Source organism: Suricata suricatta, chromosome 2, assembly GCF_006229205.1.
Source record: "Suricata suricatta isolate VVHF042 chromosome 2, meerkat_22Aug2017_6uvM2_HiC, whole genome shotgun sequence".
In the NCBI taxonomy this organism is placed as follows: domain Eukaryota; kingdom Metazoa; phylum Chordata; class Mammalia; order Carnivora; family Herpestidae; genus Suricata; species Suricata suricatta.
In genome coordinates, this window is record NC_043701.1 from 173419731 (window position 1) to 173435663 (window position 15933).

Consider the following 15933-nt stretch of genomic DNA (forward strand, 5'->3'; position numbering starts at 1 on the left):
GTTAGTCTTTGCTCCCAGTCTCCTCTTTCCCACCTTGTACAATCCTAACAATGTTTGGAGGTAATTTCCAGGCCCAGTCTTTCCTCCTCGGCTATCCTGAGTCAGCTGGTCTGATAACCACTTGCTTTTCTCTCCAGGACTAATCTCAAGATTGTGCTGATGTTCACATCAAGATTCCTGATTCTTCTGCCCTAGCCCTTCCCTCTTCTGTTCCCCGGCTTTCTGATCCCATCTTGCCTTCCCCACCCATCTCCCTAGGGCCACCCAGGCGCACCGCCCCCCTCGGCCTTTTATTTGGTAGGTGACCGACCTCTCCTTACTGACGAGAACAAGTAGCCAGTCACTTTTACTATGAGCCTGTCTGTGAGGACGGAGTAGCCTGCATGCTGGGCCCTCCTCCCCACCTTCTTCATAGCTGTGCTCCAGCAGCTACCCTGGCTCTCGTTTTTCTTCTCTTCCTTCTCCTTTAAAATTTTTGGGGCGCCTGGGTGATTCAGTTGGCTGAAGGTCTGTCTTCGGCTCAGGTAAATGACCTCGTGGCTCATGAGTTTGGGCCCCGCATCGGGCTGTGTGCTGACAGCGCAGAGCCTGGAGCCTGCTTCGGATTCCGTGTCTCCTCTCTCTCTCCCACTCCCCCAACTCGTGCTCTGTCTCTCCATCGAAAATAAACAAAAAAATAAAACCTTTTTCTTGCTTTTCCCAACACTGTACTAATTTGGTTCTGACCATCTCTGCTTTTTTTCCCTCCACCTGTATCTGCCCCTTGTACGCAAACGTCCTCACGGTTTTGCGGTTTTGCCTGACATAGTTCTCTTCCTTTTCGCGGTCTTCCTGGATCACACTCCTCTCAGTGGTTTCTCTCCCCTCTTCTTTACCCTAGTCCTACGTCCCTCACTGCTTCTGGAGATCGGCACCTGGATGTTTCTTCGACATGACAAGCGCAGCACAATTAAAACCCCTCTCTGACCTTCTCGTTCTCCTGTTCTAACTATGTGAATCAACCTGCCACCCTCCCCAGGAACCCAGTTTGCACCCCCCCGACTGCTGATGCCCCAGATCCAAGCAGCTCCCAGGTCTGTGGGAGCGAGTCCTCGCCCCTTCCCCGCGCTGGGAAAACCCACCTGAGCACTGGCTTCAATTAAAAAAAAAAAAAAAATCCACAGCTCCTTGTTGTGACTCCTCAGACCTCCTCGGTCTTAATACTACACATACCGCTCCCCCATTTCCCTAAAGCTTTGGCTCAAGAATCTTCAGCGTAGAAACTCGTCACACTGAAACCTGAAGCTTTCGAATATGCCTCTTGGTGATTCATCCGGGGTGCTCCTGCCTCTAACCACACTAAGTTCCAGCAAAACTGCGGTCAGAAGTGAAACACAGGTGCGCCTGGCGAGCCACAGCAGGGAAACCTCAACCGAAGCTGGTCCTCTGCCCAGACGCCTGCCCTCGTCCCTCCCCGCCGCCGGGACCTCTGTGGAGTCAGCCACCGGTCTGCTCAGGACAGGCTGGCCGAATCTGGGTTCCTTTTCTTTTGCTATGTTTCAAATATACCCAAAAGAGGAGAAAAAGGAAAAATAAACTCCATCATCGAGCTTCAAATATAATAAGCATATTGCCAATCTTGTTTCAACCACCAATCCCATTACTAAGTTTTTAAAAAATTATATGCCTGCATAAGCAAAGTATACTCATAAAAAATGTATTATACTTGCCCCTTACCTCAGTAAATATTTTGTTTCTACAAATGTTACCTATAACGGGGTGACCTTCACTCTGTATACATTTATATTGCTTGGGTTTATTTATTTTTGATAAGATATTTACTATGTGTAGCTGAAAACAAAAACCTTTCATAAAATGACATAGAGGGAAAAAAAATACCCTGAGGTAAAACCAGAACAAGGGTAGGTGTGGCCATAAAAAAAGCATACCAAATTCTAGCTCTGAGCTGAGGGGGACTAAAGGGCGAGGTCTCCGTAGAACAACTACGTAACAGGAGGCTGCGCTGTGGCTCCGCTGTCCTCGGTGCCGACGACCAGCAGTGGTGTCTGGGCACCCGTGAGAATGCACGGTCCTGGGCCCCGCCGGCTCCGAAGCAGAAGCCGTGTTTCACACCCCGCGTGGGCGGCTGGAAGGCCAGGAGGGTGGGCGCGCCTGTGAGTGACCCAAGGGATCTGCATGTGAAAACGCTCCCTTGCTCAGGCTTCCTGGTGTGCAACTAAATGCTGTTCATTATTTTCCTGTGGTGACAGATTTGAATCAAAGGCAGAGTTTCTCTAACGTGTAACTAAGAAAAACTCGCTTGAGAAACTGACCTACCTTGTTGCTGATTATCTTAGCTGTAAGAGAAAGATACCACATTGTCTTCAGAAGCCCAGCGGTGACCGACCACGTGTTCAAGAGATCTCCTGACAAGCCTAGACTGGGGCGGGTTTGGGGAGAGGTCCTACAAAGTCTGAAAAGGTTTGGACAAAAGTTTTTCCCAGTGTCTGCAGAGAGTCCTACTCATTCATAAATGTGTCCTGTATACATGTATTATACATGTTATATAAATGCCCCAGTGAATACTCTGCCTGTCAACAGTTCATGTGGCAACCAATCCAACTGCTAGGAACGCATGCAGGCGACACTCCTCCCCCAGCAGGAGTGACTTAGGCTGTGCTCTCAGGACAGCACATCAACAAGTGGCTGGCTGTGGCCGGCCCATCAGGGACAACAGAGCCATTCATATGGGGCCATAGGACCGTGCAAGTGTGCCCTCGTGGACAAGGAATATTAGTCTCTCTCCTGTTCATATCTGGTCCTAAGTGATGAGGGTCACAGTGCTAATACTGACAAGTTCAGGCCCACAGCAGTTAAGGTGGAGGTTACACAGAAGTAACGGCGGACCTGCCCTTTCTTTCATAATCACTGAACACTAGAGGAGCAGAAGGTGGGAAAGAAAGGAAAATTAGAGAAACTTACAGATGAGTGGTCTGAGGATGAAGTATTTTAAAGATTTACATGTTAGGACTAAAATGCCCTATGTGCTTCCTTCAGATTTTTATTCTTAATGAAGTTATTCTCTTTCCATTATAAAAGTCACACACGCACGTCTGCTCTCGGATCGCTCTATAAACGTGAAGTTGCACGCCGGCACAATTACCTCCAATAGCGATCAGCCGGTCTCCCCGCTGAAGATCTGCAAGTGCAGCAGGCGAGTTTGGGGCCACCGTCTCAATGACGACATGCCCGGCGTACCCGTCAGGTGACTGGACAAGACGCAGTGTCAGTCCGACACTCTGCAGGCTCCCCTTTATTAATTCAACCTTTGATAAAGAGAAAACAATGAAAACAGTCAATGGCTCACGGTAGGGGAGCGCGAAAACAACCCACTGTGCGTGCTGCAGCGGCTGCTGACTGCTGCACTGTGGTGACTAGTTTTACAAACAACAGAGTGGCTGTTATTGTGACAATATAAATTAGCATACGGCCAGACTGCACATTCGGGGTACAAAACAAACACTTTATCTTCAGTGTGTCTTATTTAAGATCCATGACCACTGTAGATAATTTGGAAATAGGCAAAAATGAAAAGAAAACCACTCCTAATGATACCATCCAGAACTGTTATGTATATTGTACTTTGTACTTACTTTTTTTTTCAAGAGAGAGAGAAAGAGAGAGAGACAGACAGCGTGAGCAGGGGAGGGTCAGAGAGAGAAGGAGTCACAGGATCTGAAGCAGGCTCCAGGCTCTGAGCTGTCAGCATAGAGCACGATGCCGGGCTCATACCCACAAACCGTGAGATCATGACCTGAGCTGAAGTCGGACGCTTAACCGACTGAGCCCCCCAGGCGCCCCATGTTGTACTTTCTAATGTATATATATCGTAACACAAAATTGAGATCCCATTGTGAATATAATTCTAAATCTTGTGTTTTTGTTTTAAACTTTTTTAAAGTAGGCTCCACACTCAATATGGGGCCTGAACTCATGACCCTGAGATCAAGAGTTGTGTGCTCCACCACCTGAGCCAGTCAGGCGCCTCGAAATCTTGGTTTTTTGAAAAAGAATGGAAAATATCTTCTATGTCATCAGATGTTTTTATGATGTATTAAATTATCTTCTGGGAGGCCAAAAGAGTTTACATTTGTTTTATTAAGATGTATCTTATTGATGAGTTAGAAAAGGATATCCCATTAAGATCATTTTGTTTTCTAAACAAATGTCACCCAATTTATCAATGTGTCCCAGATTCACATTATCTGTGAACTAAAAAGACAATACCACATGTTATCTATCCTCATTCAAATTACTGATTAGAAAAAAAAGGATTGAATGCTATATCCTTCTAGATGACAAGAATTCAATCTGTGTTTATTAAATTAAATAAACTACAAATCAGTCTAATTGTATTGTCAGTTAGTCTGTGTTTCTTAGTTCTGGTCTTCAAGGTATCTCATGAGGGTCTGGCCAAATAACCTGCTGATATCCAAATACAACACTGTCTATATTGCTTTCATAAATAAACCCCACTTAATAATTGCTAGAAATTTAATTCTCGTACCTACGGTGTTGGGCAATAAAAGAAACCTTACTGGAAACTGGTTTTGTTTTGGTTTTGTTTGATGTTTACTTTTGAGAAAGTGCAAGCAGGGGAAGGGCAGAGAGAGAAGGGTTAGAAGATCCGAGAAGGGCTCTGTGCTGACCGAGGACAGCCCTCTGTGCGGCTCGAACTCATGAACCGCGAGATCCTGACATGAGCCCAAGTTGGATGCCTAACCAACTGAGCCACCCAGACATCCCTGGAAATTGTTTTTTAATATGGAAGTTACCAGATTTTATAGAGTTGCTTTTAGATGAAGGAGAATCTTAATCACATTATCCTCAAGAACTAGGAAATGCAGTCAGTCAAGTTTTTGATTATCTAAAGGTTTACAAACAAACAACACTTCCCAAAAAGTATGTATTGGAATCTCCAAAGAACATCTGTCCAATTCTTGTCTTATGATATAGTAATAATCACCTTATAATGTTAACAGTAGTTTTCACTTTTAAAAAAGCCCTTACTCATACATTCTCTCAAATCCACAAACATAAATATATTCTTAATATACAGAGTGCCAAAGCTAAAACTTACAATGTAAATTTTTTTCCAATATCAGAAAGTTAACAGTACCAAATGGGCAAAAAACTAAATTGTATGAGTCTGAGAACTGTAAATTTTAAAAACACTTGCAATGTGTTTTTTTGTGATTTACTCTTTGTTCTTACCATGGAACAGAGGATGGGTGGATGAGGCTGAGGAGGGAAATGGGGCCAGTACAGGGTTTTGTGTAATTCAGTTTATTTTCTACCACCCAACCATGTTATTCCATTTGCTTTTCCTATTTCAAATGATCCTTGAAGTAAACATTCCAGATGGAGAAGGATAAGGTTTTCAGCGGAATAGTGGGGGCGGATGCAACATTACTGCCTGACCCCGCCTTTTACTACCGATTAATAGTAATAGTACCGATTTCATACTTACACAGGGAACCAAACTTAAGTCACTATTTCTTTTGCCTCCTTTCTTGATAAAATTGTTTTGTTTCCTTCTAAGCTCACGCTGCTGACCTAATTTTGGGATTATAGTCAAAGCCTTCTCTGAAGCAGAAAACTAAAAATTTAATTATGTTCTGACAGAAGTTTTACGAGTATAAAAACACCTATTAAAAACCTGACAAAACATTTAAAAATGAGTATCATGAAAACGTTTTTCATGTAAAATTTACAATAAGGTTTACAAGAGTACCCAAATGATATCATGACTTTGGGAACAAAACTGACCTGTCCATTGGGGTGAAATTCTGTTTAAACAAGAACAGCCAGAGATCTATACTCTCTCCCATACACATGGATATGTACTTTAAAATCACAGACATGACTACTGGGTATACCATGTCCTATGAAACATATGCCAAACACAACTCTAAGTGATGAGGTGAAAATAAGCAGAAATCCTAAATATTGGTTCTATATCTGGTGGAGCATGTGGCATGCACTCCCTCAAATATGCCACCTCATTCCCTGAGAGGTTTTGGTTTTTATCATGGGAAATTTTAAGTCAGCACCAAAACACAGAACAAGGCACAATGAGCCCTGTGGCGGGCCATCAGACATGACCACTAAGTACTCCCACGCTCGTACGCAGGTACCCCCACCAAACCTGCCACTGGAGGCGTAACCTATTTCCCCCCCCCTCTTTCAGCAACCAATATAACCAGAAAAAATAAGCAAAGGTGATCTGAACACTCTCATCCCGGACATGACATTTACAGGACGTTAGACCGGGTAATGACAAAGACACACTCAAGTGGACACGGTAAATTCACCAGTATGTGCTAGGTCAAAAAACAAGTGTCAGTAAGTTTAAAACACTGAAATTCAAGATATGTTCAATCAACTAACAATAAAGTCACCAGAAAAACCCCGAATATTTGGAAAGTAAAAGAACAAGTTTCCAAATAATTCATGGTCAAAGAAGAAATGAGAAGAAAAATTTAAAAACACTCAATGAATGATGAAAACAAACTATCAAAGTCTGTAGGAAGCAACGCAAGCTGTGTTTACCAGGAACTGACAGCTTTCACTGTTTATTTTAGGGGGGAAAATTCCAAAATTAGTGATCTTAGTTCCTACCTTAAATCCGAAATCTCAAAATAGAAGGGAAGAAGAAAGAGCAGAAATCAATGAACTAGAAAAATAACAGAGAAATCTATCATTAAAGTTGAATAATGAAATAGTCAATAAAACTGATCTAGGCTAGCCTCATGAAGAAAAAAAAACCACAGATTACCAAAATTAAAATAAGAGAGACTATAACTACAGACAGTAAAAAAGAATTAGGCCATGTTATGGACAATTTTATGCCAATACATTTGACAACCTCTAGATGCACTGGAATGATTTCCTCAAAAGATACAAATGACAAAACCTTAGTAGACAGAAATTTTGAATAACTCCATCTCTGTTAACTGTATCAAATTCATAAACCTTCCCCAGCCCTCACCCCCACAACAAACTCCACGTCTTGACTGCTTCATTGATGAATTCTCAAGAAAGAGACAGCAATCTTACCCAGAATCTTTTAGAAACAGAAAAGGAGGCAACACTTCCCAAATCATGTGTTCTCCCGGAATCCCGGAATCCCCAAACCCAGACAGACGCAAAACAAGAAAGCATAACTACAGACTAATATTTCTAATGTTCAAACACAGATGTAAAATTTTCTAAAAAAATTTTAGAGAATTCAACCCAACAATTTAAAGAAAATAATCAGAACCAAGTGGAGCTGACTGATATGCAGAACTTATTAAGGTTGATTTAAACAGCCAGGAATCAACCAATATAATTTACCATATTAAGAAAACAAAGGAGAAAATCACATAATTCAATAGCTGCAAAAAAAATAAAGGAAAAAAAAAAAAAAGAAAAAAGCCCCCCCCCCCCCCCAATATCCACTCACGATAAAAGCCCTGAACAAACTAGAAATGCAAGGGGCCTCTTAAACCTGATTGCGGGCATCTACAAAAATCTACAAGTAACATAACACTCAAAAGTTTTCTACCTAAGATAAGGAGCAAATGACTTCTGCTCTTACCATTTCAATTTAGTATTAAGAGGGTATAGGCAGGGTAATGACATAAGGAAAGGCTAAGATTGGAAAAAAGAGAAAAATGGTCTTTATTTGCAGATAAGATGATCTTATACATGAGTAATCCCAAGAAATCTAAAAAACAACTATTAAGACTAATAAGTAAAATTAGGTCACAGACTACAATGTCAATAAAGAAAAGACAAATGAGTGTCTATTAGCAACAATTAGAAAACAGCCTAAAAATGATTTAAATTTAATGAAAGATGTATAGGACCTGTATGCTAAAAAGTATAAAACACTGCAAAGGAAAATTAAAGACACCAAAATAAATGAAAAGACCACATTCACAAACTGGAAAACTCATTACTATTAGGATGCCAATTCTTCCCAAATTTATCTACAGATTCAAATGGAAATTTCTACAGGCCTTTGGGGAGGCAACGTCAAAGAGACATAAAGGACCTAGAATAACCAAACCCATCCTCAAATAGAACAAGGATGTAGGACTTACACTCTCTGATTTCGAGGCTTACTACGTACAGCACACACGACGTAGATCACTCTTAAGGAGGTGGAGTGAAGGGGGTCAAACCTAAAAAACCATATATTCTATAATTCAATTTGTATGAAATTCTAGGAAAGGCAGACATATCGTGACAGAAAGCAGATTAGTACCTGTCCAGGACTGGGGGGTTGGAGACTGCAGCTTGAGGGCATACAGTAGCACAAATAAAAATTTCAAGGCGATGGGAATATTCCTTATCTTGATTAGGGTGAAGGTTACATGATTGTATCCAATTACCAAAATTCACCAACTGTACACTAGTGAATTTACTGCATTTAAAGTATACCTTAATAAAGCTATTAAATTTGCTTTATTAAAAATAAAGCAAAAACAAAGAAAACACCCAATATCCCATTTTTTGCCTTAAGATACTTCTATGTCTTCTTAAAGAAATTACCAGATTATTGATAATTCATTCAGATAACCCTTAGTTTTCCAATTTACTTAAGTTAATAAAAACAACTTGGGATGAATTTAGACGGTCCTAAAGTCAATCAGGAAGGAGAGCAACATTTAGATGGTTTTTCCATTTAACTTCTGTCAACCAAATGCATACTAACTCTTAAGTACAGATTGCTAGAATTACTACATTGTAGATACAGAATTAAACCAGACATAAATATAAGAAGCAAGAACAAAATGTGTCTGGGGGAAAAAAAAACAACACTTAAAACTAAAATTTGGGTTACACTTTTATGTACTGTTAAAAAAGAATATGAATAAACTTTTAATTTTTATCATGCATATGGTTAAAAAAATCAAATACACAAAACAACTTATACCAAAATGCAACGGTCCTCTCTTTCCAAGCCCCTCCCCCCACCCCACAGCAACCACCTTCCAACTCCTTTGGTTGTTTAGAGATTAACTTTTTTTCCTCTAGATAATACATCATTATCTCCTAATGTATCAAATTATAGACAATCCAGTGACTTCCTGCTAGAACAGATAAGGGTATACCCCCATACTCCTTTCCCCAAATTTCAAGAGTTACACAGTCTTAGTTCCTCTACATAACTTCTTTATAATTTTAATCAGTACACTTATATTTCTTTTTATTTCATCTTTCTTGATATTAGGACTTCTTTCTCTTCACCTCTCCTCTTTACATCTTCTTCCTTCTAAAACTCTACCATCAAAGTTGATAAGTATTATATTAATTTTCTAACTATAATTAAGCTATCAAGTTTGTAAAAGCTAAAAATTAGCAATGTTTACAATCATAACTATATACTGTTTATTGTAAAGATGAGCATTATCACATTTGCTGTCTCATATAATGTTTGGTTTTACATGGGAGTTTTTTTAAATGTAGAATTTATGTTAAGTACGGCTTCTATGATTAGCTCTTAAATTCATCTATCCATTATTATTTAATGCCCAGTTGATGGAAAGTTTTTTTCATAAAATTTTTTTAATGTTCATTTATTTTTGAGAGAGAAGGGGAGAGAGGGGGGGAGAAATGAGCAGGGGAGGGGCAGAAAGAGGAGACACAGAATCTGAAGCAGCCTCCAGGCTTTGAGCTGTCAGCACAGCCCGACTTGGGGTTCGAACTCATGGACTGTGAGGTCACGATCTGAGTGGAAGTCTGATGCTTAACTGACTGGACCACCCAGGCTCCCTGAAGGAAAGTTTTTCTTTACCCCACCACTTACCTCCTGCCAAAAAGAAGCCAATTAATAAATGCAGAAGGAGTAAGAGTAGAGAAATCACCTTTTGCAACCACCCCACTCCCCCAAAAAGGTAGAGGAATTGTTTTCACTTAAAAGGAAAAAAAAAGACACAGAGCAACCCAATGTTATGTATGAATCTGGATCTGATACCAATTTAAAAATAAAAATAAGGCAACAAAAATATTTGTGGGACCCTGGGGGCATTTTTATATGGACTGAATATTAGGTTAACTAGGGAATAATTTTCACGCATGTGATAATGGTTATTACAGTTACGTAAAATGCTCTAGTTTGAAAAGTTTCATCCTGACATACCTAGGAGTGAGGTACCTACATGCTGATGTCTACAATAATCCTTGCCTACGACTAGGCAAGTGTTAATCTTTCCAAATGTCACTGGTAAAATAAGGTATCTATTTCAGATGTGGAGCTCTGAAAAGGTTCAGTATTATTGCTATTGGCAAAACAGTACTACTGGTTAAAAGTGGGGACACAAAAAGGAAGTGAGCCAGTCTGCTGTGAGTGCACTCAATCTACAGCCAAAGTATCATGAAACATTGATTCAGGACATTAGAATACTCCAACTATCTTCTATCGGGCCAACGTTAACTTAGTTTTACAGGCTAAAGATTGAGAAGCTAACTTTCTGACGATATGACAGACTTCTTGGTCTTAGAAAAGACAAAGATGGTCACTGATGTCCATGATGTTTAGTAAGAGAACAGCCAGTTCAAACCCTTTACAAGTATAATGGGCTTGAGCCTGGTCCTTACTTCCAAAGAGCAGAAATTACACTAATGGTGGTAAATATCTACTTTTCCACAAAATTGAAAGTTTTCATCTCATTATAAAGCTTCCTCTGAACAGGAGACTAAAGACAAATCAAATGAAAGAATAGCAGTGACAGAAAAACTATAGTTCTTATGGACAAAGAAAGTATTATGAAGAAAAAAATAATCATGGAACAGTACTGCATTGCTCTTGGGGTGCTGATCATGAAATCTTCCTTAAAAAAAGAGAAAGGGGAGGGGCGCCTGGGTGGCTCAGTCAGTTAAGCATCCGACTGCAGCTCAGGTCATGATCTTGCAGTTTGTGAGTTTGAGCCCGGCACTGAACTCTGTGCTGACAGTTCAGAGCCGGGAGCCTGCTTCGAATTCTGTGTGTGTCTCTCTCGGTCCCTCCCCTGCTCGCACTCTTTCTATCGACCAAGATAAATAAATAAACATTTAAAAAAGAGAGAGAGAGAGAAAAACGAGGGATGGAAGTAAAGGCAAAATATCTGCAGTAACAAATACAGGTATACATTAAGGTGGGAGACCTGGGGCCAATTCCAATAATCATCATGTAGTAACTTTTCCTTTCCTCAAAAAAGCCAACCAGATATTTTTAAGTTCTACCAAAATCTGGGTGATCCTCTGCTACAAACGATAAACTACAATTAAGGAAACATTAACCTCTGTAAAGCTTTTCAATGAAAATCTCTGTAAACATGCAAGTGTACTTTACATTTTTCTTTTTAGAAAACAAGGAAAACCTGGTCCCCTCGGTGTCCCAAGTGAAGAACAAGATAATAAATAATAAATGGGGAGGTAATATATGAGGTCACAACACCTTTCCAACTTAAAACAGTCATCTGGTTAAATGCATGGAATTTGTCTGGAAGCTTTAAGACAAATCCCCCGAATCCACGTCTGCGGTGATATAAATACATAAACTCCAGGGTCCTGAGGCTGTTCAGACCGCAAGGACCCTACCTTCATCAGAGGCTTGGAAGCATTGTGGTCAATATATCTAAATATTCACTAGCGTTGTTTTCGAGATTGTCTGAGTGACAATTCAAGACTGGAGTACACACAGCATGTCACAAGACACGTGTGGATACGGGGTCCCGAGGACTCGGGGGGAGTGGAGACTGCCCCCGGATGAGTGGGCTGGGAAGGCTTCATGGAAACAGATGGCATTTAGGTTCCACCTTCAAGCACAGGGAGACTCTGAACAGACAGGGTAGGGAGCTGGGGCCGGCAGTGGGGGAGGGGTAGGACAGGCTACCGTTCTAGGGCACAGTAATATTGTTAGAGGAAGAGAGGGAGATGCATTCTGATCAACATCAGGAAACTAAAACCATCATGAGGATTATCAGTTGAGATTTAATGGGAGACAAAATTCCTAGCAACACATTTTACTAGGAAAAAGCAGCAGTATTTCATAGAGCGTATCATAGAATCCTATGTGTTCTGATATCTAAGAGAGAAAAAGCCCTGTATCATACAATAAATGTATTTAGAGTTTGCAAACATCTATTAATATCTATTTGCTGTTTAAAACTGTACTCCGTGGCATGACTGATGTTATAAGAGAAAGAGAAATTAGTAAATTAGTACATATTAAACACTATGTGTTTAATAAAAACACTTATGTTTTGCCATGTTCTCCCCTGCTCTGGGTCTATTTCTGCAACTCTCTAATCCCCAAGACGGTTATGGTGGGAACAGCCATGCGTCTATAACACGATTCCACTGCTCTGCCTCATGAGACAGTCCAGGGCACACACCTGACCCAAGTTGGACCAATCAGAGTCGTTCCTGGATGGTGGGAATTCAGGTTCAGAGATTCCTTGAATGGGATAAATGTAACGGCAGCTGCAGGCATCTGTGTATCTTATGAACTGGGAAACAAAGACTGTCTGCAGAGTGAAAAATAAAGTATATGAACAGCTAGAGGGGGAAAGGAATGAGGGGGAGAGGTGGAGGGGCAGGGGAGAGGGAGGAAGAGGTAGAGGGAGGAGAAGAAGAGGGAGAAGGATCTAGGGAGATGAATTTAAGCAGAACTTAACCCACAAAACCACGAACAGGGGCCCTCACACCGGCCCATGGAACCCACGGCAACACCATGGTGTCCCCAGAACAAGCACCTCTTTCCGGCCTCGGCTGGCTATAGGAGGCGTCTGTTTCAAACCAGTTCTAGCTTACCGGCATTGTGTCAGAGGCTGTCATGGACAACCCCTCCGTAAACTCAAAGTGCCGCATCTATTAACCTGGAAAGCTACAAATACATCATAAAAGTAGGAAAGAGTGTTTTCTCTGTGGCCTAGCTTGTATGAATCGGCCTGAATTTTGTTAAAGCCAAAAAATAGATTTCAACTGGAGTAAAAATATTGCTTGTATTTTTTGAATTCTATACAAAAGCAAGTTTATCAACTGTCAAGAACTGCTGACACATATTAACCAAAGAGCAATTACATGAGCTGAATCACAAGTCAGTACAGACAAAGATTGCAGACAGCTTGCATTTAACTTCACCAATAATGTCAGGACACAGGTTAAAAAATTCTAGCTGTGTGTGCATCTATCTTGTGGGGAGCAATTTAGTAAAAACACCCAGACAGCCTTTAAGAGCTCTCATTCTCTGACATCCTTTTAGCCTTTCTCGGACCCAGCTGGGATGTTGTATTTTTACCTGGGGGGAAAACAACGTATTGATTTTTTAATCCCTTCCTAACAAGCACATCATTTCATATAATGGATGAGAAGAAGATATGTTTTAATAACACATCAATATAGCTATTTTAAAAACTGTTCCCTCCTACACAAGCTTTTAACATTGAGCAAAAAACCAAAAAAATAACAAAAAAAAAAAAGCCACACAAAAAAAACCAAACCCCCCTCAAAACAGAAAACAGAATCACTCAGTGAAAGACCCTAAATTACTGTGACCAGGTAAACTTTTGAGTATTCTTTCATCAAATAAATTTCTGAAGAAGACGTCGTGAGAACAACTTCCCAGGTTTTCAGCAGCGTGGCGGGGGCAGGGACGGGAGGAATGACGCACCTGTACACATAGGTACACGATGCCAGCACAGAATGACACTTTTGTCAGCAGGCTTTTAAGTTCAAATAACCATTCCCAGTCTTCCTGGCCCATAATGTAACCAATACCATTTCTACCAGAATTCGTAGAGGCATTAATGATCTTCAGACACACTGGTGTATCCTATAACTCTTCTTCAGAAGATAAAATGGAGGTAACGTTTTCAGAAAAATCAGTTGTTGACCTAAGAAACACACATTTGACAAAACCTAGAGCAAAGCTACCGAGAAAGAAAAGGAATGGGAAGAAAGCTACCAGCTGATTCACTTACTCATCCAAATGCTTCGGCACCTGGCCTCGAGGTACAGCCCTGAACAACACGGATGAGCCTCCCTCGCGCGCCTCGCTCACCTGCCTATGCAGGTGTGAACAGATAATTACAATAATTCATGTGTGATTTAACAGGAATCACCTAACTAACACTTAGAGAGCGAGGAAGGCATGCCTAACACATACATAATTTGACACTTGAAGGATTAGGTGATCAGGCTGGATCAGGATTGGAGGCAACAGTGAGAGCAGCGGGTCTGAGGGAGGAGACGGAAGCTGCCATGACAAATCTGAAGCAATGGAAGTTCAGGAGGGCAGCTCTTTGACAGGTTCAGTCTAGTGAAGAGGGAAGGAGTCCCGGTTCATTCGACTAAAAGACCTTTCAAGAGAAAGAAGCCTAATATCAATTCCACCACCAGTTTTATGCCCAAGATATTCAAAGCTAATAAACGGTAACTATGGTTTAAGAAGCATTTGGATGTACTACTTGATACTGTAACATGGCTGCAATCTTGAATGTGAGTAATACTTAATCCACACTGATCTAATCAAGCCCCCTGGGAAAAAACACCAGGTTTCATGATGGGAAGAGGACACAAAGAGGAAGGCTTTTGTCCCTCAAAAAAAAAATCTAAACAATCAAATGTTGAAAAATGTTTCAAACTGCTTCAAAGTTTATTTGCTGTAAAACATACCATTCACAAAAAAGTTTCATAAGGATACAAATATTTGTAAGCCATTAAGTGCTTTTTCTTTTTATAGGTCACTCATGTAGATGACCCAAATGCCCAAAGCTCAAGTATTCTACGCCTGAAACCCAAGGCCATAAAACACGAACCGAAGGAGTCTGAAAATAGAATTCTCCCATGGATACGTTTTATTTACGTAACCAAAATGTGAACACGGAGAAAGATGCACTTCATACATTGCTAACTGAAGACTGAGGCTCTAAAAATGAAATCATACACAGTTCTTGCTTCTCTCCGAGAACCCTGCCATGCAGATGAGCACCCTGTGACTTGGACAGCTCTGGCCGGCACCGCAGCGGGTGGCCATGAGAGAGATGCCAACCTGGAACGGACAACATGGTGAGAAATGCAGAAACAGGTCCGAGGCGGGCATCTCCAGGCTGCTCGCCCCGCTGCGGGGCCAGGACCTGGCAGGAGGGCTCTGGGGACTCCTTCCTGCCCACCTCGCTGGGCAGACTGACACTAATTCCCGCTCGTCCCTTCCCTTTCCCATGCAGTGGCTAAGGACCCAGGACACCATGATTAAACAAAGAAGGAAGTAACACTTATTAGGGCTCTGTCCGGGTGGCCAGACCAGAAGTGGGCGCTTCGGGGCGGTGATGGCCTGAAACCACATAAGGGCTTCCAATAGGAGCTTTCTTTTTTGAGAAGCAGGGTGACAGGTGACAGCGAGGTGACCAACAGCATCCGGCTCTGCGAAAGGAAGGCTTTGAAGAAGGAGCCGTCTGCACAGTTCAGCTCCCATCATGAAACATTTTTTTGGAAGGGCATTTTGTACTCAGTGCAGCATTCAACTACCACTGCGTTCATCTGCAGTGGTTTTGCTGCCCACATTTTTTAAAAATTGAAAGCACAGACTCAACTATGAGTTGCTGCAGACGGGCTATGAGCCTGTACAGCACAATTTACGTGTGATACCATGCTTCTGTGCACACACCTGCCCGGTCTTCCTCTGTCTACCTTTTCTGCACCAGGCCAGTTCTCCAGCACCCCCACCTCCTCACGGGTTACAGAGAGTGGACCTGCCTTCCCCTCTTTAAAAAAACTGCTGACAGAATGGGAAAAGATAGTTGCAAATGACATATCAGATAAAAGGCTAGTATCTAAAATATACAAGGAACTCACCAAACTTCACACCCAAAAAACAAATAACCCAGTGAAGAAATGGGCAGAAGACATGAATAGACACTT

The 15933-nt window shown here is 41.4% G+C and overlaps 1 protein-coding gene across 1 annotated transcript in view; it reads right to left on the minus strand.

The window, feature by feature from the left end:
- The window catches only part of PDZD8 (PDZ domain containing 8), a 76934-nt gene that overhangs the window by 3138 nt on the left and 57863 nt on the right, over positions 1-15933 (minus strand). The window contains exon 4 of the mRNA XM_029932662.1: positions 3143-3305. Within this exon, the coding sequence (XP_029788522.1) occupies positions 3143-3305 (163 nt within the window). The remainder of the gene's footprint in view (positions 1-3142; positions 3306-15933) is intronic.